This window comes from Pezoporus flaviventris, unplaced genomic scaffold (assembly GCF_033815535.1).
Source record: "Pezoporus flaviventris isolate CSIRO_AGI_PZ_B2104156 unplaced genomic scaffold, CSIRO_AGI_Pfla_v1 ptg000113l, whole genome shotgun sequence".
NCBI classification, from domain to species: domain Eukaryota; kingdom Metazoa; phylum Chordata; class Aves; order Psittaciformes; family Psittacidae; genus Pezoporus; species Pezoporus flaviventris.
This window is the reverse complement of record NW_026892661.1, coordinates 718,956-738,829: the sequence shown is the minus strand read 5'-3', so window position 1 is coordinate 738,829 and position 19,874 is coordinate 718,956. Positions and strand designations below refer to the sequence as shown.

Genomic DNA, 19,874 nt, shown 5'->3' with positions numbered 1-19,874 from the left:
AGGTTTCCTGTGGAAGAGGTGTCCTCGTGGCAGCGTGGACAAGGCTTTGTGGTGTGTTGTGGTTGGCTGTTCATGAGCGAGGCCGTTTCAGTCAGTTGGTAATTTTCATACAGCACTTTGCTGAAGTGAATCCTGAGCCTGGTGCAGGACAGGGCTCCGCTGCCGCTCACAAGTGCCACCCGCTTTGGTGGGTTTTATCTCCGCTTTGCCGAGGCGTGTGACAAATTAGGACTAAATCAGAACCTCAAACGATGCCGGCGCGCAGAAACAGGAATGCTACTGCAGGAAACAGATAAAAATCCTTCACACAGCACCGTGGCTTCAGAAGCAGAATAAACAACGTTTAAAAATGGATAAACACAGATGGCAGATTTCCCTAAAAAAGAGAAGTGTTTTGAGAAAAATAAAAGCCCTTAAAAAGGAATAAAATATGAAAAGGAGGAGAAGTGGGTCAGGAAGGAGCCGTCAAAGGAAAGGGGGAAACTAACAAAACAGAAATCAAAGACAAAGCGGATCCCGCCGGCGCGTGGCTCCAGGCAGCTTCCTGCTGGGTGCACCGCGTGTCCTTGGTCTCATCCAGCTCCATTCCTTGGGCATCTACACAGGCACTGGCTGTGGCAAATAACCCCTCACAGTGTGTGGGCATGAGGAGGGCTGGAGGCTGCTGGAGATGCCCCTTGGAGCTGCCCAGCCAGAGGGGTCCGAGCCCTCCTGCAGGTACCAGTGTGCAGGAAATAAAGGAACCACATTTAAACTTCCAACTCACCCAGCATCGGTGGCAGAGGAGAGGGACGTTTCAAAGACTCATTTATTTGCCCCATTAACCATTTTAATGGCCTCTCTCCAATAACAACCGTTCCCATGGTTAGAAGAGCAGGTGTTCAAATAATCAGAGTGATTGAGGAGCCTCGGATGGTCATTATTATTAATACCCGCAGTAAAAGCAAACGAGGGAGACGTACAGCCCGTGTGCTCTTTGATACCCTTTCGGTTCATAGCCTGGCAGCCCTTTCCCTGCGGTGGCTGGTGGCAGGTTAGTGGTAGCAGTGACCAATGGTGCACTGCAGCAGGGAGAGGGGGATCTCCTCCAGCAAATGCCTCCCCAAAAGCAACGTGGGGCTACGAGTTTTTCTGTCCACTGTGCTGTTGGCTAAAACTGACTCTGTTTAGGAGGGGCAGGATGTTTTTAATGGCCAGACCTGTGAGCTGATGTGGGGATTTGCAAACTCACTTACTGCTGGCAATGAGGAGTCTTCTAGGCAGCATTTTTGGTGATGTGAGAGGCTGTGGTGATATTGGTAACAGGAGTGAAAATCTGCGCATGTCCCACCAGGAACAGATCACAGCCTGCACAGCACCTTGTGGCTGTCATCGTGTATGTACTAACCCATGTAGGAAACACTGAGCACACAAAAAGCTTCAGTGGGCACATAAACACTTCTGTTTTAAATCAGTGTGCCCCCTTGGGTGCTTCATGTGAAGCTTGCACAGTGTTCACAGAGCTTTTAGCCTGTTCACTCGCACTGCTGAGGGATCAGTGGCAATACCAGGCACCAGCAAGGGAACTGAAAAGGGGAAAAAAGAGGAAACGTTGGTGCTGGGGGTTTGCTCAATGCCCTTCAGCAATTAACGGTGAGAAGGGACGTCCAGTCACATTGCAACCTGCAGTCTTAACAGTGCTCGTGGCGATGCTGCCCATGCTTTCATCCATGGAGGAGGAAAACCACTTCTTGTCCTTAGCAAAGAGCTCAGTCTGTAGAATGAAAATCACCTCCCAGAGCATTTTCTTTTGCCAAGCTACCAAACACCAGTTCACCCAGTTACAGTGAGCACAAAACCAAGGCTGCACAAACACACCATCTTTCAACAGAACTCTCTTTTAATTGTGTTGGGAAAGACTCCATCTAAAACAGGGCAAAGAGGAGGATCAAGCCATGTGCTTTACCCAGGAGACAGACAAGGGCACTGCTGAGGCTTGCACGCATCGACTCCATCCTCTAACAGAAAAGCAGAGGTAACTTGGGCTTCCACCTGCATGTTAACAGCTGATAAGAAATAAGGTAAGGAAAGGGCACAGCTTCTCAAGAGGCTGGCAAACAGAAAAGAACCGGGAGATGCTTCTAAGCATTTGCTACGGGCTGCAGGGCAAGGCGAGCGATCAACTGGCGCTCCTCTCGCTTTCTCCATTCTCTATCAGCTTCCTTTTCTTTTCATCCGTTTTCCTCTTGAAGATGCTATCTCTGTAGAACTGAAGCTCTTTGATGCTTTCCCTGATGTCATCCAGTGCTCTGAAAGAGAATTGAGATGGGTCATCTCCAGCTACATCTTGGTTTGGGCTGTAAGAGACCAAGCTCTGACAGGCAGGGATCACACCTCCACTGGAAATTGAAACAGCCCTCACAGTCTCAGCTACGTGGAGAGCAATAAAAGTCCAGCAGCACTAACAGGAACACACGGCTTATTAGTTTATGGCACCGTGGGACATGGAAGCTCCCGAAAGCCAACAGGTTCTACAGCTTCCGCTATTAAAAGCAATTCAATCTGAGACAAGAGATGGGGGCCCTGGAGACGTGCTCCAGCTCCTGCTTTGTCCTGCTCCACCAGACAGCATGGTCCATATGAAGCAGTGACCTCGCTGTGCAGCACAGACACCCACCCGCCACTTCAATGGAGACCACCACAACAGTCGTTCCTCCTTTCCTTGTACCAGATCCCCCTCACCTGCCCAGCACCACTGTGCCAGAGCAGAGTGGCAAAGGTTCCGTGACTCCTTCCCACTGCCCTTAGGACAGTCAAAGCTCCAAGCACCAAACAGCAGCCTGACACATGATGAACTCCTGAAACTGTTTTAATAATCCCTTTCCCTACACTAACCAGGCTTCAGACAGGAGAATACGAACATATGATGGAGAACAGCAGCACCGCTGCCTGTATTGGAAGCAGTGTGCCTGGAACTCAAAAGGAAGCTCCGTGTTCTGCTCATGAAGTCCCTGCACAACTCCAGTACAGACAGAAGCAGCAACCTCACCTGTGAGAAGCCGCCTTCTTTGGTGCAAACTCGTATTCTTCCGGATACCAGCGTCTGTAAGTGGGGGAAAAAGGGAAATGGGATTCAAAACCACATCAGGTGGCTGCTGTGGTCTTGTTGCCATTGCAAAAACCCCATCATGCACCACTCAGAGCAGCTCAGGGCTCATCCTGTGCCCCCACCAGAGAGGAATAAACAAAAGGAGAAGGAGGCTGGCAGCAGCCTTCCTGCCCCTCCAGCCTTCAGCCTCATCTGAGAAGAGCATCATTAGCACCACATTAACAGGCTTCCCCAGATCTTCCCTCACAGCATTGTTCTTTCGGGGAACACTGACCTGCAGAGTTCTTTGACAGTGCTCACGTCAATGATCCGGTAATGAAGATGCCTCATGAACTGTGGCATGTATTTGTCAAGAAATTTCTTATCTGCGTGAACAGAGTTACCTACAGAGACACAAAACAAGATGTTAGCTCAGCGATGTTGCAAACCTCCTGCAAATGACACCTAAGGGGAATGGCTCAGCGAGCTGGGCAGAGATGAGGGGTAGGACAAGCTATTCCCAAAAAGCTTGTTTAGCCCTTTTTCTAGCAAATATGATTGCAAAGGTTTGTCAGACTTTCCTTGTGGGATCAGGCATGGTGTTAATACTTAATCCCTCTGTAATAATTCAGATTGCTCCTACCATTTCTGTCACGCAGGTAAGTATCCAAGTATTTACCTGTGTTGTTACAAGTATTTACAAAAGCTTTTCTGCTGAGGGAAAATGGGCCCTGTTAATTTCACTTAACACCAGTCCCACTATATGTGAATGGCTGGAATGTTGTGGCAGGACAATGGGGAGATCTGTATTTGATGTTTGGTTCCATGCACAGCGAGGAGAAGACTCCTTTGGGTTGCTGCTGGGATTCTATGGTCAGAGATGGCTGTCGGCAGTTAGGCTGCCTGCCTCAATTGCAAGTGTACACAGAAATGTTAATGCACAAAAGAACTGAAACTGCCATGATGTGCAAGAGCCGCTTTAGGGAGTCAGCACAATGGGTTATGCCCTGGCTGAGCCCCTCCTTACTGAGCAGGATTTGATCTGCCTGCACAGACACCAGCACACCCCACCAGGAGCACCAGCAGCACTGTCACTATGGGTAAGACAGAACACACGTACCTGCAAGGGGACAGACACCCGGTGGGGTCTGCTGCCGCACAAAGGACAGGAACTCATACTCTGCCTGCTGCAGGGAAATCTTACTCTCCTTCACAGCCTTGGTAAGGCCAGACTGCAAGAAAGAGCCAGGTGTCATCAACCACAAACACATGAGAATATTCCCAGAAAGTAAAACTCAACAGGAGTCAAGGCGGCAGCAGCAGCACAGGCCTCACGACACTGCCACTGCTGGGGGTTGGGGGTTCTCTGTTCCTGGGTGCTGTAACTGCTGGGGGTGCTTCTCAACTACAGAGACATTAGAGAGGCCTCATGTATCTGCCCGCCCCTGGGTGACCCAGGAGAGTGTCCTGCTTCTCCCTGCTTCAGGAGCAGCACTCACCTGCCCCAGCGCAGCACATACACAGAGAGGTATAAACCAACAGAAAGAATCGGGATCCTGCTTGACTGTTTACCAAGAGTCCTGTAAATCAGAAACGTTCCCTCCCCCTTTTCCCACCAGTTAAATGTCAAACCTGCTGCATGCGCTCGCAGTGATTTATTTCCATCTGGCTGCTCTATATATTTCCACGCCTGTGCCGCAAAACTCTACTTGACAGATCCAAGTGGTGGTTAAAAAATTCATTATGTGGCTGCATTTTCATCTATATTCTAATTGCTTCTCTTTTCTTAGGCAATTAAAAGTAAGTAGCTCCTGAGGAGCAGTGGCAGCGTGTGCTGCTGTCTCCAGCCCACTCCTGAAGCACGGCCGAGCTCGAGTCCTCCGCTGGGGAAGGGGAAAGGCGCCCAGCACAGTAAATTAATATTCCTTTTCCAAACTCCTGCTAATCCTTCCTGGGGAAAGCGGGGTGCCAAAGGGAGGGGGGCTTACAGCATCTTCAAACTTCAGCCTTAATTGAAAAGTAACTCGAATTTCAATTTTCAATCGGGGATCGGACAATCCGTTCGCTTGCTGGCTGCTGGCAAGGAGGAGGCTTCCCTCGGTAGCTGGAAGAACTAGTAAGTGTAATCCCTTGCTGCAAAAGTTCAGCTTTCAGTGAAAAACTGACAGTGGGGGCACAGTGCTGAGGGGACAAGAAGAAATAACAACCCCTCTTCACAGCACATCAGCCTCTTTAATCCTGCAGGTACCTGAATCTGCACTGAGGAATGTGCATTCTGTCAGCTCTGGGCTACTCTACACACATCCTGTGCCTGTTTTCACCTGAGACTTCAAGTAACACCTTCCCCTTCCCCACTGGAATGCTTTTGCTTTATTCTGTGCACCACAGAACAGGTTTTACCCAGAGGAGCTTCCAGAGTCGCCTCTCTCACCCTGCCTGCAGCTCCCCCGCAAGCTGCTGCTCCGGCCACTGCAGCTCACACAGCATCTCCCACACTGCTCAAACTGATTAAAAACCAGGCTATGAGGCACGGGCCACTTCAGGGCTGTAGTGTGGCTCAGGTACTGGATGAGGGGTGAAGGTTCAGGGATGCAACCTGCAGCTGCACACGACACCTTGAACAAAGCAGTACACATCACCTCCTCAGCACAATCTAAGGATGATACTTACTGTCTGCTGTTCTTTATCCCAGGTTATAAACACATAAATGTCTTGGCTTTTGCAAATCATAGGTGTGGTTATGTGGATATAACTATGAGTTTACAATAACAGAAACAAAGCTCGCTAAAGACACAAGATTAGACAACAACTTAAAAAGGGCCAGAACTCTTGAGCAAAACGGAGTCACATAGCAAAAGAATTTGTAAAGGTAGATGGGTTGGGGGGGCACTTGATATAAGAAAAGCTAGTGCCCTCTGACTGCAAACTGCCCATTACAGCTTTTTAGGTGGCTGTACCGCAGCTCCTCATCCTGAACAACACATCATTCCCACCGCGGCAGAGAGAGGGAATCACAGCATGCTTGCTCCAGGAGGGTTACCTTCCCGTGGTGCTCCTTGCACCAGTCGGACATGCTCTCCAGCAGCTCGTCGGGCTGATTAATGATCAGGTTCGGGCCCTGGCGGGAAGAGAAGACGGCAAAGGTAACACCCCCGAGCCGGGAACGGAGCGGTTTCCATCCGGACAGGGCCCGGCGATGCCCAGGGCGGGAGGAGCGGCCGTTCCGAGGGCATGAACCGGCGGCTCGGCTCGGCTCGGCTCGGCTCAGCCCTGCCCAGGGCCGGCGGCCGCCCCACGCCCTCCTCCCCGGCCCTGTGGAGGGCAGCGAGGGCCGTTACCTGCCCCCAGCAGGGCCGGGAGCGGGCAGGGCTGTGCTGTGCTGTGCCGTGCCGGCGGCAGGCGCCTCACCTCGGCCAGCACGTTGAGGTCGCAGTCGGTGATGAGGCAGGCCATCTCCAGGATCTGGTCCTTCTCCACGTCCAGGCCCGTCATCTGCCACAGAGCGCAGCGGCACCGTCAGCGCGGCCGCGGGTCCCCCGTCCCTCCCGCCGCCTCCCGTCCCGTGCTGCCCGCACCTCCAGGTCCACCCAGACCATACGCTGGCCCATGTCGCCGCCGGCCATGCCGGACGCCCGCCGCCGGCCCCGCCACAGCCGTCCGGCGCAGCTCCGCAGGCGGCGCAGGCCGGCGCGGCTGCCGCCCAGCATCGCCGCCAGGCCGCAAAGCGCCGCCGCCGCACTACAGCTCCCGGCAGGCCCCGCGGTGCCGCGACCCGCTAGCAGGCGGGCGACGGGCGCGGGGGATGCTGGGAGATGTAGTCGCGGCGGCAGCACAGCGTGCGGCTGCGCTGCGCTGGACCGCGGCCTCGCCCGCCCCCGGCTAACGGTAGAGGGAGGCTGAAAGGGAAGGGAAAGGAGTTTGCACGCGGGGGGTTTCCAGGGAGGATTTAATGCTTTTCTCTGAGACACCCGAGTGTTCTGTATCCATGACACCACCAGAGATATTAAAGACACCAGGAAACGGACACGGCGCCTTCCCATGGCACACAAACGGCGTTGGCGGCTTCTCCGTCACATCAGCAAACGGCTGCCGCTGCCCCAGACCACTGGTTCCCCCGTGAAAAGCCCTGAGGTACAATTAACACGTTCAAAGTGGAGATTCCGGTTTCGGGACTGCTGCTGGGACTTGTACAAACATTAAAAGGTAACGCTGTCGGGTTGTGTGTGTGGGTTTTTCACACATATACTTGGTAAGAAAGGGGTTGCGCTTTCTGTCCCATGGAGTCCATCAAAGCCCCCTCCGAGGGGCTAATGCCGAGCCTGGTGCCACCTGGGCTCTCTCCGGTAGTCGTGGCTCCAGCTATCCCGGTGCCGGTCGTCGTAGCCAGGCTCCTCTCTGCTGGCGCGGTAGCGGTGCTCGTGATCATGGCCACGCTCCCCAAAGCGGGGCTGCTCGCGGCTGCCGTGCCGCCCGTCGGGGTGGTAGGGGTGGGCGGCCAGCCGGCCCTTGCGCAGCAGCTCTGGGTGCCGTGGCAGTGAGCAGCCTGGGGTGGGGTGGTAGCTGTGCGCAGGGGTCTGGTAGCCGGGAGGGCTGAAGCCAGGCTGCTCGTACTTGCCCCCGAAATGAGGCTGTGGCCACGAGGTGCTCTTCAGCTGTGGGGAGAAGAGGAAAAGGGTCAGTGTGTTTGGTGCGCTCGCTTGAGCCATTCTGTGGTGGAGAAACCAGCCTTCATCCCACTCTGAATACAAGGGAATTGAAGGGGTTTGGCTCCGAAACAGAGCTAAACACTACCTTAGAGCAGCTGTTACCGGCTGCTTCCGCTACAGCAACACTGCTAAACCTCAACAACCCCCCTGTGTCACCCAGCTCAGCAGCAGGAAACATAATTCCTCTGGAACTGTCATCTCATCCCCCCAAAAAACCCCATTCCCACAACCTCTCAGGATCATTATAGGAAACAAGTGCTCGAAACCAGAGACAACACCATCATGCATCACTTGCCAGCTATGGGCACCATTAGGACAAGCGAAGAGCGTACCATCGCCTGTCTCTGGAGGTTGTCAGCCGTCGGCAGAGACCGCTGCGTTGATGGGAACCCTGCCGGTACCATGCCATCAGGACTCCTGTCATATCTGCAGGAGAAGAGAACCACAGGGAATGTCAGCCTTAAACAAGACTACAGCAGTCCAGGGGGCACTGCCATCACCGTTGTGTTTTGCAGTTGGAAACTAAACACCGAGGCCCATACCTGCTACCGGTGGATGCTGGGTGCGGCACGCCCAAGGGGCTGGTGCCGGTGGTGCCGTGTGGGGAACAAGACTCCTGAGCCGCGTGGCTGCTTCCTGCAGAGAAACAAACGTTCTGTGAGACCGGGAAACACGAGCTGGAGGCACTCGGGGATGAAGTGAACATGCGAGATACTTTTCCCACAGGCTTCATTAGCTCTTGAGGTTCATCAGTGACCTGCAAAAGCACACAGCCCAGCAAGACACCACGGCTGTCCTGCCCACCAGGCAAGGTGCCATTGGATGCTGTCTGGAGGGGGATGCAGATAAGAGTTTTGCTTCCGCCTTCCCTTGTCCCCCATCGCGGGTACCTGATCGGAACTGGATCTTGATGGGCCGCCCGTACAACTTGATCCCGTTCAACAAGTTGAGCCCGTACGGGACGGATTCCTCGTGCTTGAAGTTCACGAACGCGAACTGCTTGGGGCGCCCATCCCGGTCCTTGGGGATCTTCACCTTAATTACCGGGCCCGCCTGCAACCGACCAGCACACGCGTTAAACCCACACGTTTGTCCTCCGGCGGCCGCCGTACCCGGGGTTCACCCCGCCGCGCGCTGCAGCCGCGGGCCTGCCCGGTGTGCGGCGCCGGTGCGGGGGGTACCTGGTGGAACAGCTCGAAGATGAGCTCCTCGGTGACGCGCGGGTCCAGGTTCCCCACGAACAGCGTCCGGTCCAGCTCCGCCGCAGCGCCCATGGCCGTGCACGGGCCGCGCGCGCTCGGCGGCGCCGCCCGCGTGACGTCAGTGCGGCGGCGTGCGCGCCACGCCCCTTCCGTGGGCGTGGCCTGGAAGGGGTCCGGTACCGGCGGGCGGGGAGCGGAGCCCGGTGGCCGGTGACCAGCGCGGCGTTCGGTCGGTGGTTGTCACAGCAAACCCGGGTTCTCGCTGCAGCGGGTGTGCCCCTTGCACCGGCCGCGGCTGCAGCAGGGCACGGCCGCTGGGTTCGGCCGGTAGAACCGTGACCGAGGTTTGAACGCCCCGGGGCGGGGGGGAACGCCAAGACCCGGGATCCCCGCGGGGTTGCGGGGGGGGGCTCTCCTGGGGCTCCTGCGCCTTGTCTCCCATGGGTGCTGCTGCAGGCGCCCCACCGGGCCGGATCCCCCCGCCGCCCATGTGCCATGGCCGGCGCTGGGGGCAGGTGTCGTGGAAGGGGTGCCTCGGGGTGCCTGGTGAGGCCGGGCAGCGTCTCCCGGCTGTTTCAGTCCTCCCCGTGCCTCCTCCAATGGCTCTTCCCAGTGCCAGCTACCCCGCAGCTGCCTGGGAAGGTGCGGGATGTAAACCCGGGGCATTTCCCATCTGGAGGAAGTTTGGCAGGGGCAGTTGAGCCTTCATCTTTCATTAGGTTGCGCTGCGTTATGGCAGATCCTGTTTTCTTTGTTAATGAGGTGCTGTTCATTTTCTTCACTCCATTACTTGCTGCCGCACCTAGAATTTATATTCATCTGCTTTAATGGTGTGCGCCTGGTTAGATTCTAACCAGTTACTCGTTCAGAAAGGAAATGATTACCTCGCGCTGCCAGGGCTCCCACTTTGCCTTAATTTCCCTGGAGCCTCGTTTACTTCCCTCCGCTTTCTTCCCTTCCTGCGTTCTGGGTCCCACCGGACTCACTGGGAGCTCGTGCCACATTCACACCACTGCCAGCTCGCTCCATGCACCGAGCACCCTGTGGCCAGGCCAGGGCCATCCACAGCCAGCCTCGACCTGCAGCAGGTACTGATGGCACAGGTATTGCACAGCACATCCCAGACCCAAGAAACCACGAGGTGAGGGAGCAGGGAACTGTTTTTCCCTTCTTGTGTTCCTGTTTAATGCCTTTTTTGCTTTTCAAAGCGGCAAAATGGAAAACCGAAAGGTTTTTTGCTTTGGGGGCAAGCCACACTCCTTCAGTACCTGTTTTCCCTCCAAATCCACAGGCACTCATGAGATTTCAGCCACTTCCACTTTCTGTTTGCAGCATTAGAAGAGACACTGGGTGTTTTACTCCTCCTGTGTCCATAGCCTGGCATGGTGGTCCAGGACACATCAATGTTCCTGCAAACAAGCACCACATCACTGCGGCTGTGGAGCATCTGAAGCTGCACAGAGAGGAAGGGAAGCAACCAAAACCAGCACCTGTGGTGGGTACTGAACACACTGGGCTTGGGCCATGGTCCTGCTTCACTGCTGCAGCTGCATGCTCAGACAGGGCACACGCAGCAGCAGAACAGCACCAGGCTCTTGGCCGGGAGAGCAGTTCAGCACTTCCTCAGGCTGTGACAGAAGGGGAATTGTAGCTATGAACTTCCCTGTGAAGGGAATCGTTGTGCTTTTGAAGCAGACCGTAAAAACCCGGCAATGCCCGTGTTGGAACAGTTAAACAGCAGCTAAAGGCGCCAGCGTGTTCCAGAGAGCGTGGCAGCAGCTGCTGAATTCCTGCCTCTGCTGCACCCCTGGCAGGCACAGGGGGGCTTTATAGCCTTCAGAAGCAGCAGCTTCTATCCAGCATTAACTATTACATCCAGAGGTAAGCAGCGAGTGGGGCAGCCCGAGGGCAGCCTCTGAAACACCACTGGTGTCCAGCTCCGTGTCTTGGAGCCGGGCAACAAGGTTGTTCCCAGTGCTTGTGGCAGTGCTGAAAATGAGCACCACTGGCGCCAGGGAGGGTTTAGTAGAGGGGTTTTGATCAGGTTCTTGTCAACAAACTGAAAGGCAGGGGGTGGAGGGGAGGGCAAGTGCCACTGATCCCTGCAGGGTGTGCTGAGCACTGTGCACTTTGTACAGCATCTGGGGAATGTGACTCATTCCAGCCTTCAGACTCTTCCTGGTCTGTTTCACACTCACTCCCTTACTGCTGCTGTAAGTCATCAGTTTGTGACAGGACTCCACCTGTATATTGGGTGAGAAAATGTCTCACTTCTGTATTCATTCTTGAACCAAAACTACCCCATAAGAAAGTAGGTATGAGCAAGGGAGGAGCTTCAGCCGCCAATCCCACACTGCCCCTCAGAGCTGCTGCGGGTTGGGGCATGTGGAGTGCACTGAGACAAATTCTTACTGAAAATGCCTCGGTTTGAGTGTCTCTAAGCTGCATCTCTGGTATGCCGCAGGTCCGGCTGTCTGCAGCAGCAGCAGAGCCGCTGTGTGTGGCCAGCAGGGCTGCAAGCAGAGGAGGCTGCTTTGGGAAGAGCATCCTTTCCATGCACCAACCCTTTGAGCCCCATCCCTGCAGCTCTGCCAGTGCCCAGCAGGTCAAGACTGCTGCGGCCACAGCATTGTCCCCAGCACTTGTTACACCCAGAAAGATGGGCAGGCAGCCCTGGTTCTGTGGGAGCTGGGGCCTGTCTGGGTGCAGGGTACGCTGCTCCCCTTGACAGCACCCATTTCCCCCCAGTATTTCAGAAGGCACATGGGATGTGCCCAGAAACCAGAAATGGGTCTGGGTTTGGACAAGCTCCCAGCACAAATCCCAGCCCACACCATCACTGGAGCACTCATGAGTTTATTTGCTGTCAGGTAAAGGGATGGGTTTCTTGGGCAAGGATTTAGGACACGGGGCACGCTGCAGCTTCCCCGCCCCGAGCCCACGTGCTACGCGGTGGTGGAGGCACGCCGGCATGCCACGAGGGTCAGCACAGCTCTGCAGTCTGTGCGGGCGTCACCAGGCATGTACGGCTGCATCTCGCTGAGCTTCACGTCAAAGCCAGCAGCCTCCACAGCCTCCTCCACCATGCTCCTCTCCAGGTAGAGGCACGAGAAAACCTGCTTGTTGAAGGCGTAGAAGGTTTCCTGGAGGACCGTCACCATCACCAGGTGCCCTCCGGGCTTCACCAGGGTGCTGATGTTCCTCAGGGCACTGCGGAACGTGGCCAGGTCCTTGCAGGCGGCCTCCAGGCAGAGGGTGGACACGATGCAATCAGCGGGGGGCAGGGACACGGGGGCAGTGGGGTTGGGTTTTGTCACGTCGCACTTGAGAACTTGCTTCACCTTCTTCCTCACTTTCTCCTCTTTCTCAGCCCACTTCTCCCTGGCAAGTCAATAAATAGACAGACAGAGGCTCATGATGGGGTTATTCAGCACCTTCACATGCTCCGTGGCCAGTGGCAGCCAGCCTCACCTGTCCCCTTCCAGCTCACACACGAATTTCACCACTGGGCTCCAGTCAAAGGCTGCCGGTTCATTCCTGAGCCACTTCTCCAGCTCCCGGCGGTTCCGGTCTGTGTAGTCCAAGCAGATGATCTCCTGGAAGCGCTCACAGGCAGACAGGAGCTGGTAGATGGTGGGGCCGCAGCCAACATCTATCAGGGTATGGCCACTGAGCCCTTCTGGTGTGGAGGAGGGAAAGGCCATCCCGGTGAGGCTGTGCCCCGGGACAGAAGCATCCAGCCAGATATTTCTGCTGTATGATGTACTACACTATATGTAATACACGATACGTACGCATGTTAATATACATACCAAACGGCTCGCTGTGTGGGGCACACATGCAGCAGCCTGCAGCCCTGCAAATGGCGCTGGCTGCTGTTGCCCAACTCCGGGCAGGGGTGCGGGGTACTCACCCAGGGCGAACATGCTGAAGAGGCTCCTGAGGCTCTGTGTGAGCAGCGTGTTCGGCTGGCCCTGCACGCTGCTGAGGGTGCAGAACTCCCGCAGATACTCCTGCGGGTCGAAGCTGCGCTGGTAAAACTCCGCGTCCGTGAAGGCAGCCGGAGCGTCCATCCTGCCGGGAGCAAGGTCTGCGCTCGCTCCTCCTGCCGCACGCAGCGCAGCCCGTGTGTACTTTCGGTTTTCCCCACCCTCCTGTGCCCTCTGCTCCAGACACGCTCCCCTTCCCGAGCAGGGCCCTCTCCCACACTCCGTTGCTGCACCCAGCTTCACCGTGTAGCAGCTCCCCGTTGAAGCCCCCCGTGATTAGCAGCAATCCCTGGGATTACGTTCCCAGCCCTGTTTGTACGGTAATTGACAGCAGTGAAGCAACGTGAGCCGGTGTCACCGGCGCTCACAGCCCCACGGCTCCATGAACATCAGCACGTCCACCACCTCTGCTCCTCAATTGCAGATTGAAGCTGGCATGTTTGGTAATAGGATGTGCAAGGAAGTTTTAAGGCCGTTCGATGCCCTGGCGGGGACTGTCCGTGTCTCCACAGGAAGGAGAGATCGCTGCCAGCCCATGGGAAGTGCCTGCTGCCGTTCCCAATCTGCTTCAGTCATTTTGTTGCTTTCATTTTTATCAGCTTTTCCTGGGAAAACTGAAACTTCTCCTCTCCCCCACCAGCAACCTGCGCGTTCCCAGCCTTGCTGCCTGGGCTTGGCCTCCAGCGCTGGCCGCAGACCCTGCCCCTGCCTGCACCATGCCCCAGCAGCCCCACGCCGTGTCCCGGTGGCACGGAGGGGACACGGGGGTAGCGGCTCCTTCGCCGTCCTCACCACGAAGAGGCAGCAGAGCCCCACGCTTCTCGCGGCAGCACCGCCTCGTCCTCTTCCCACCGGCGCAGCGGGAGCCGAAATGATCAAACGATTTTAGGCTCATTACCGACCAAATCTATATAATTGGCCTCTGGGTTTTCTAAAGAGCCGCGTTAGGAGTGACGGGCAGAGGAGCCGCCGCCGCGTCCCCAACCTAATAAGCGCTATTTTAGACCCTAAAGTGACTTTGTTTAACAAACCCTGCTCACCACACCGCATGCACAGCCAGGCCTGCCTGTGCAGAACATGCTGATGACGATGACAGGAAACATGAAAAGGACGTGAGCTCGAAAGATGAGCGCTTTGAAAAGGTTTTCTCCTGAGAGCAAAGTGCTCCCTGTTACTCCAGTGACAAGACCCCAGCTAAAAGCCACTGACCCCGTGAGAGCCCCCTGGCCGTGGGAAGCAGACCTGAGTTGTCTTTACCACAGGACATCAGCCCCTGAAGCAGGCGCTGGCACTCCCAGCCTTGCATCTGGAAGGCCTGAGATAAACCCCATTGATGCCGGTGGTTTTGTTCCCAGTGCCTGCACCTCAGCAGAGCAAAGGGACCAGGAGGAGGAGAGGAGAGCTCAAGGAACCTTTGAGGTGCTGCACACCATACCCAGGCTCACACCCTGCCTGACACACGCACCAGGCTGTGATGGGATGTTCTCATGAAAAGGAAGGTGCCAGCAGCGAAGTGATGCTGAAAATCAGACATTAAACCCCAGCGATGCTTCAGTCTGTGCCCCTGGGAAGTGCTGGGGGTGGGAATGAGCCCCAGGGCCACCGCAGCAGCCCAGCGGAGGTCCCTGTTCTCAATCCTCCTGGCATAGTTCTGTTTTCCCTTGGCTCACTCGCTTCTCCATCGCAGCTCAGCAGGGCTGGGGGCTCCATCCAGCCATTCCCAGGGAACCTGCCCAGGGCCTGAGCCCCAGAGCCAAGCCTAACCGCAGATGCCCTTTCCAGGCTCTGGACTGATGACTTCTTAAGCTGGGCTGAGGTGTGTGGAAGCAGCGTAGCCCTGTGGCTGCCTGCTATGGGGGGCTCCTGCTTGTCTCTGGTGCTGTTTGCCAGCGCAGCCCCCAGAGCCTGTTTCATTCATAGAAGGACATGATTTGGGGACGTAAACTGCCAGCACCCAGAGCAGCTTGGGGTGTTTGTGAGCATCTCGTGGCCCCACTCCGCATGCCTGGCTCCTGGCAGCGGGATGCAGATCCTGACTCCACGGCCCCCTGGACCACTCTGCCGCTGCCGCTTCCCGCCTCCATTGAAACACCAGCTCCAGGCACCTGATTTCCATCCCCCCCCCCCCCCCCCCCTTTTATTTCAACTAAAGTGTGTGATTAGGGCTCTGCGGGCTCCATTGTCATCCACCTAAGTGCTCCTCTGATTGATATAAACAGCATTCCGGTATTTACGCTGCAGAATGCGCTGCTCTGCTTGCAGCCATGGGTAACACAAAATCTGCCATTGCAGGGAGCAAAAACCATGCACAAAAAGAAGTGCCTGCAGAAAGCTGCCGAGGGCAGGGGAGGAGCAAAGCCCTCCCTGATGAGATAGGGCTGTGTCCCATGAGCCTAAGGAGCAGCACCTTGGCCTCATCCCATCACCTGTGTAGCAGTAGCCAGGAAGTTATAAAGGGCAGGGGGCAAGGGGAGGTCTCAGCAGTTGCAGCAGCTCATAGTACTTGAGGTTTGGGCTTTGGTGGTGTTTGTTGTGAGAGAAGACCTTGTCTCCATGCTTGACACCTGGTCTGAAAGGAGCAGGCTTGTGCCTCAGGGTAGGATCTCAACCCGGGACCTGGTTTTAAGCCTTAGTAGCCCCAGAACTCGTCCCAGCCTTCGCAGCAGCATCAGAGCCCTGCAGCATGCTCCAGCCCATCCCAGCACCCTTCCCATCCTCCTGCTGAGCCCACATCCCAGGAAAGAGGTAAGTGAAGCAGCAGGGAAGATAGTGAGTGGTGCTGGGAATGGTGCTCAAGGGATAGGAGCAGAAGTATCCTCTGGCTTATGTGCTTCTTACTGGTCTGAGCTTTGGATGCTTCCCTCCTTCGTGCTTGCAGGGGTATGTGTAAAGAAAGCAGCCGAAAAGCAAATATTTCCAGGCTCAGGTACTTGATGGAGAAAGGAGCAGCAGTTTTCTGTTGGCAGCACTGGTTATTTGAGGGAGGTGGAGTCGGTTGTGCTTCTTCAGGATAAAATGTGATCGTTTCTGAAATGCAGCAGCTTCTCAGGGGCTTTTGGAGACTCCACAGCTTTCTCTTGCAAGCATCGTTAGGATTCCAAGGGTGGAAGCTTCTGGGTGGGTGGGTGCAATCCCTTGAGTCCCGGTGGAGTGGGTTGAAGTGCGGTGGTTGGTTGGTTGCTTTGGTGGTTGTGGAGAACACTTTGAGATTCTCCTGTATTTCACTTGGTCAAAAACATTGCACTTGGTGTTTCCCCATTGGACTTGGAGGAATAACGCCCTGGTGCCGTGCCTTTCCCTGTGCTGCTTCCCCCTGGGGGCAGAAGCAAGCACTGGTGCTGCCTGATTTTCTCTGTTATATGGGCATTGATGTGTTCCAAGTCCTTGAGGAAGGAGCAGGATGCTGGGGTCCTGATGGAGATTTACACTGCTCTTTTCCTGGCTTAAATCTCTCTGTGCTGCAGCAAGGAACTAGTAATTAACTGTTATAAGGCTGTTTTACAGTCCTGTGGAAACCCTTTCCATCCGCTTTGTTTCGGTTGGGTATATCTTTTATTCCTAGTTTTTGGGAGTGTAAAACTTTACAGCATTTGCTGCAAACCTTCATACTTTGCTTTGTGGTTTATTGCTCCCTCTGCAGATATATCTTACTCATAAATAAGGCTTTCATCTCTACAGTACTTGGGTAGGTTCTGCAATGCCTCTGAGCAGTTGCATTAATGGGACTTTGCCTAGAAATCACGTTGTGATTCATCTCCAACCTCAGTCTTCCCTTTGCCTGACAGTACAGAGCTCTGCAGAAGGGCCAGGGTGGCAGCAGGATGCTCAGCTGTGTTATTCATACCCCAACTGGCAAATAAATCCCTTTGGCATGGGGGGATGTGGAAGGTGGCTTCAGCAAGTTGAGTGCTGGCTGGGTGTCTGCCCTGGGGCTGCTTTGGGGGGCAGAGCCTTGGAGCAGGGACCAGAAAGGGGCCTGCTGGGCTGGTGCAGGAGCTCCTCCAGTGAAGCAGCACATGGGCATATCTGAGGGGAAGGCACCATGGTGCTGGATGACACGTTCCTTTGCTCCTCAGGTAGCAGTAGAACTGATGGAGCAGAGGTTCCTTTGGGTTCCGTGCCGGTGTCTCGTGACTGCCCTGAGCTCTTATTTTGATGGCAGTGCTGTGAGTGGCTCTGGTTTAGGCTACAGAAGCTTGTAGAGATGCGCTCTGCTCGACATCCCTGAACATGGCTGATGTTGGCTCGGATGCCCAAGCATCAAGTGGGCAGCATGCTTGCCAGTGCCTTTGTCCTTTAGAAGTGAGTCAACATCCATGGTGAGGAAGGGGAGGCAAACGGGGGTCTCCTGCATCACTGGTTCTGTTTGTGTGCAGAGGAAGGGGATGAGGTGCTTGGCTTCCAGGCATTTGTCATGGGTCCAAGGGGAGGGCAGGGACTGGTCCCTAATGCAGACCCAGAGCAGCTGCTATTTTTCCAGCGCTGTCATGACACAAAGGATTCGGAAAGGTGTGGGATATTAATTGCAGCTTTCAGCCCCCTGCATGCTACATGGTAATTTCATCGCATTACAGTGATAGCGGTTTAAAACCCGCCCTCCTCCCGGCCCCTTTTAACAAAACACTTCTTGCTTCGCAAAAACACATTTAGGGCCAATTTGTTTGGTGTCCAGAATGGCAGCAATTAACGGAGTGCTGTGCTTTGGGAATAAATGGAGACGCTGGCAGCAGCGTGACCTCTGCCAAAGGGATGGGACCAGGCAGGGAGGTTGCTGTGGCTCAGTGGCATGGGGTGCTGCATGGCACTGAACTTGGGGTGCCTGGTACTGTGCCTTTGAGCATCCCACCACTGCCCCACTGAAAGCTCCTAAGTGCATTGAGTGCATGAATCCATCCCCACCAGCCAGGCACGGTGCTCCCCTCGGTGCCCATGCTTGGCAGCACCCACAGCAGGGACCGTGGCAGTTATCCCATTAGCGATGCTTTATGGGAGCATTTGCCGGTGCTGGTACCTGCTGCCACAGCTCCAAATGTCAGTGCCGGGCGCGGGGAGGTGTGTGGTGGGAACAGGTGGGATCTGAGCATCTCTGGGGCCCCACTAATTCACAGGCTATAAATCAATGACAGGAACGGGGACAAAGTCCTAGTCTAGGTGCAGGTGACTGAGGTATTCTCCCGGCAGGTGGAGGGAGGGAGGGAGACCTGTCAGTATCAGGCTGCCTTTGGTTTTACTGTCTGTGCCAGCCTTAAAGGTATCCTGCATTCGGTGCTGGCTTTGCTCTTGCTCAGGGGTTTGGAAGCAGTGGCAAGTCTCACTTAAAATAATGAGCAGCCCTGCAATTGCACGAGGCTGCCCGCTCCCAGTGTGGGTGTCTCGCATGTTCCTCATAAAGGAACCAAAGCTTTCCTTCAATTGGAGACCACCTATGGTTGGAGCTGATGGCATCAGCCCCATCAGTAGATGGCACAAACCCAGTCGCACCCACACAGACCTGGTCTCTCCCCTTCACAGCAGGCGTGGGGTGGGAGGTCTTCCTCAGCCCACTCCCCTCATTCACTAGCATCCCAGCTGCCTCCAAGGACCAGGGTCAGTGCTCTGTGGGAGGGATGGTGAAAGGGTGCTTTGGTGAGGCATGGAGCTAAAAGCACTGGGGAAAGGGACAAATACAGGAGGGGCACTTTATGAAGCAAGGTGTGTAACAAGCTGTTACCTGCAGCTCCCTTTTAGTTGTGTCTGTGCCCTTTTATCTGTTTGCTGAGGGATCCTTGGGCTCACGTCTGGACAAGGTTTGAGTGGTCTCTGTAAAGTGCAGCTCAGTGCCAAAAGAAGGGCGGCCCTTTTATTGTCTGCTTTTACAGCAGGGCAGTGGGCCCTGTACCCAGGCATCGTGCTGGGTCCCTGGTGCAGCTCTGGAGCTTGATGCCTTGATAACTATAAATTAACATGGAGCAAGCATTGCAGCTGCTCCATTCCTGCATTGCACTGGTCTCGGTGGGTTGTTTGCAGCTGGCTGTTAAGACCGCGGGTGAGTGCAGTTGGTTGGATTAATACCCGATTGTGAACTGGGAGATGTGAACCTGTAGCTGGCTTGGAGGGAGCCGGGGCTGGTTGGAGCTGTGCTGCGGGAGGCAGGGAGCGTTGGGCACTCTCCAGCTCTGCCTCTAGGAAGCACTCTGACCTCAGGGAAATCACTGCCGCTCTCCCCAAACCAGGGAATGTCGCTCCCAGTGCATGCGCAGCTCCATTGGCGGTTGCAGAGCTCTCTCCTGGTCATCCTTGGCGGGTGGGTGAGGGATGCTCCCCGTTATGGATCAGCCCCTACTCAGCAGTTCGTGATCCAGTCGAGGGAGAAAATGCTGGGAGATGGCACTGCCTTGTCCCAGAGAGGGAAACCCTTTCCCATATGGGGCTTCCCCTCTGAAACAGGGTGCATGGGGCAAGCTGACAGCCTGTTTTGGAGGCTGCAGTGAGAGATGAGGGGTGCTGGGTGCTGCTGAGGACCCCCCTCACCCTGCAGAAGCACAGGAGCAGGCAGTTGCCACCCGGCCCAATAAGCCCGTGCAGATGGTGGGGAGACGAATGGTGCCATCTCCGTACTGTAGTGGCTTGGCTGTAATTTCTGGGAGACATTTATTAGAGGCATCCTTCCCTTTTTCCGGGACTGTGACTCCTTGGGCAGGGGGAATTGCGATGGGGATGGTGGGAAGTGCAAGCCGGTATTACCGATGAGTGCGGTGCCCAAGCCCCCATCCATTCCTCTCCTCCAATTTTCTCCTCTGACAATTTATAGGTTAGTTTGATGCTTGAATAGCTGAGTCTCTCTAGTAATATGTATTCTCTGTAAGTATTCCCCGCTGTGGCGTATCCTAAGAGAACTCCATCAAATAATTATCTTCCCTTTTATTTATTC

General features: G+C 55.3%; 5 protein-coding genes and 1 long non-coding RNA gene across 7 annotated transcripts in view; 3 read left to right on the top strand and 3 right to left on the bottom strand.

The window, feature by feature from the left end:
* Positions 1–1,861: 1,861 nt before the first annotated feature.
* On the bottom strand, positions 1,862–6,778 carry REXO2 (RNA exonuclease 2). Its single transcript, XM_061478014.1, has 7 exons — positions 6,643–6,778; positions 6,476–6,559; positions 6,108–6,185; positions 4,188–4,299; positions 3,369–3,471; positions 3,029–3,088; positions 1,862–2,288 (listed from the first exon to the last, which is right to left on the bottom strand). The coding sequence occupies exons 1-7, from the start codon at positions 6,772–6,774 to the stop codon at positions 2,159–2,161; spliced, it is 699 nt and encodes a 232-aa protein (XP_061333998.1). The 5' UTR covers positions 6,775–6,778; the 3' UTR covers positions 1,862–2,158.
* LOC133282029 (uncharacterized) lies at positions 2,312–5,751 on the top strand. 2 transcript variants are annotated; one of them, XR_009747615.1, is made up of 4 exons: positions 2,312–3,088; positions 3,369–3,726; positions 4,858–4,978; positions 5,312–5,751. It is a non-coding gene; the product is annotated as an uncharacterized LOC133282029 (long non-coding RNA). The 2 variants fall into 2 exon arrangements; XR_009747616.1 differs by having other exon boundaries at positions 2,320–3,088; positions 3,369–3,633.
* A 218-nt stretch (positions 6,779–6,996) lies between the features above and the next one.
* RBM7 (RNA binding motif protein 7) lies at positions 6,997–9,106 on the bottom strand. Its single transcript, XM_061478201.1, has 5 exons — positions 8,955–9,106; positions 8,664–8,826; positions 8,316–8,409; positions 8,106–8,199; positions 6,997–7,719 (listed from the first exon to the last, which is right to left on the bottom strand). Exons 1-5 carry the CDS (start codon positions 9,045–9,047, stop codon positions 7,375–7,377), a joined length of 789 nt encoding a protein of 262 aa, XP_061334185.1. The 5' UTR covers positions 9,048–9,106; the 3' UTR covers positions 6,997–7,374.
* Positions 9,107–9,168: 62 nt separating this feature from the next.
* The window catches only part of UBE4A (ubiquitination factor E4A), a 130,795-nt gene continuing 120,089 nt past the window's right edge, over positions 9,169–19,874 (top strand). Inside the window, exon 1 of the mRNA XM_061478111.1 lies at positions 9,169–9,180. The gene's annotated coding sequence lies outside the window, so the exon portion shown is untranslated. The remainder of the gene's footprint in view (positions 9,181–19,874) is intronic.
* NNMT (nicotinamide N-methyltransferase) lies at positions 11,816–13,859 on the bottom strand. Its single transcript, XM_061478047.1, has 4 exons — positions 13,699–13,859; positions 12,889–13,217; positions 12,447–12,654; positions 11,816–12,356 (listed from the first exon to the last, which is right to left on the bottom strand). Exons 1-4 carry the CDS (start codon positions 13,857–13,859, stop codon positions 11,921–11,923), a joined length of 1,134 nt encoding a protein of 377 aa, XP_061334031.1. The 3' UTR covers positions 11,816–11,920.
* Positions 15,484–19,874, top strand: part of ZBTB16 (zinc finger and BTB domain containing 16) — a 71,077-nt gene continuing 66,686 nt past the window's right edge. The window contains exon 1 of the mRNA XM_061478112.1: positions 15,484–15,709. The gene's annotated coding sequence lies outside the window, so the exon portion shown is untranslated. The remainder of the gene's footprint in view (positions 15,710–19,874) is intronic.

Excerpts from the sequence above, each read along its gene's own strand:
- REXO2 (XM_061478014.1), bottom strand. The coding sequence starts at position 6,774 with ATGCTGGGCGGCAGCCGCGCCGGCCTGCGCCGCCTGCGGAGCTGCGCC. Across the intron at positions 6,560-6,642 it reads TGGTCTGGGTGGACCTGGAG|ATGACGGGCCTGGACGTGGA; the intron begins GTGCGGGCAGCA and ends GCTCTGTGGCAG. Across the intron at positions 2,289-3,028 it reads AAGAAGGCGGCTTCTCACAG|AGCACTGGATGACATCAGGG; the intron begins GTGAGGTTGCTG and ends ATTCTCTTTCAG.
- NNMT (XM_061478047.1), bottom strand. The coding sequence starts at position 13,859 with ATGAGCCTAAAATCGTTTGATCATTTCGGCTCCCGCTGCGCCGGTGGG. Across the intron at positions 13,218-13,698 it reads CCGTGCCACCGGGACACGGC|CTGCTACACGGTGAAGCTGG; the intron begins GTGGGGCTGCTG and ends TTCAACGGGGAG. Across the intron at positions 12,655-12,888 it reads CTTCAGCATGTTCGCCCTGG|AAGGGCTCAGTGGCCATACC; the intron begins GTGAGTACCCCG and ends CCTCCACACCAG.
- RBM7 (XM_061478201.1), bottom strand. The coding sequence starts at position 9,047 with ATGGGCGCTGCGGCGGAGCTGGACCGGACGCTGTTCGTGGGGAACCTG. Across the intron at positions 8,410-8,663 it reads CAAGATCCAGTTCCGATCAG|GAAGCAGCCACGCGGCTCAG; the intron begins GTACCCGCGATG and ends GTTTCTCTGCAG. Across the intron at positions 7,720-8,105 it reads ACCTCCAGAGACAGGCGATG|CTGAAGAGCACCTCGTGGCC; the intron begins GTACGCTCTTCG and ends TTCTCCCCACAG.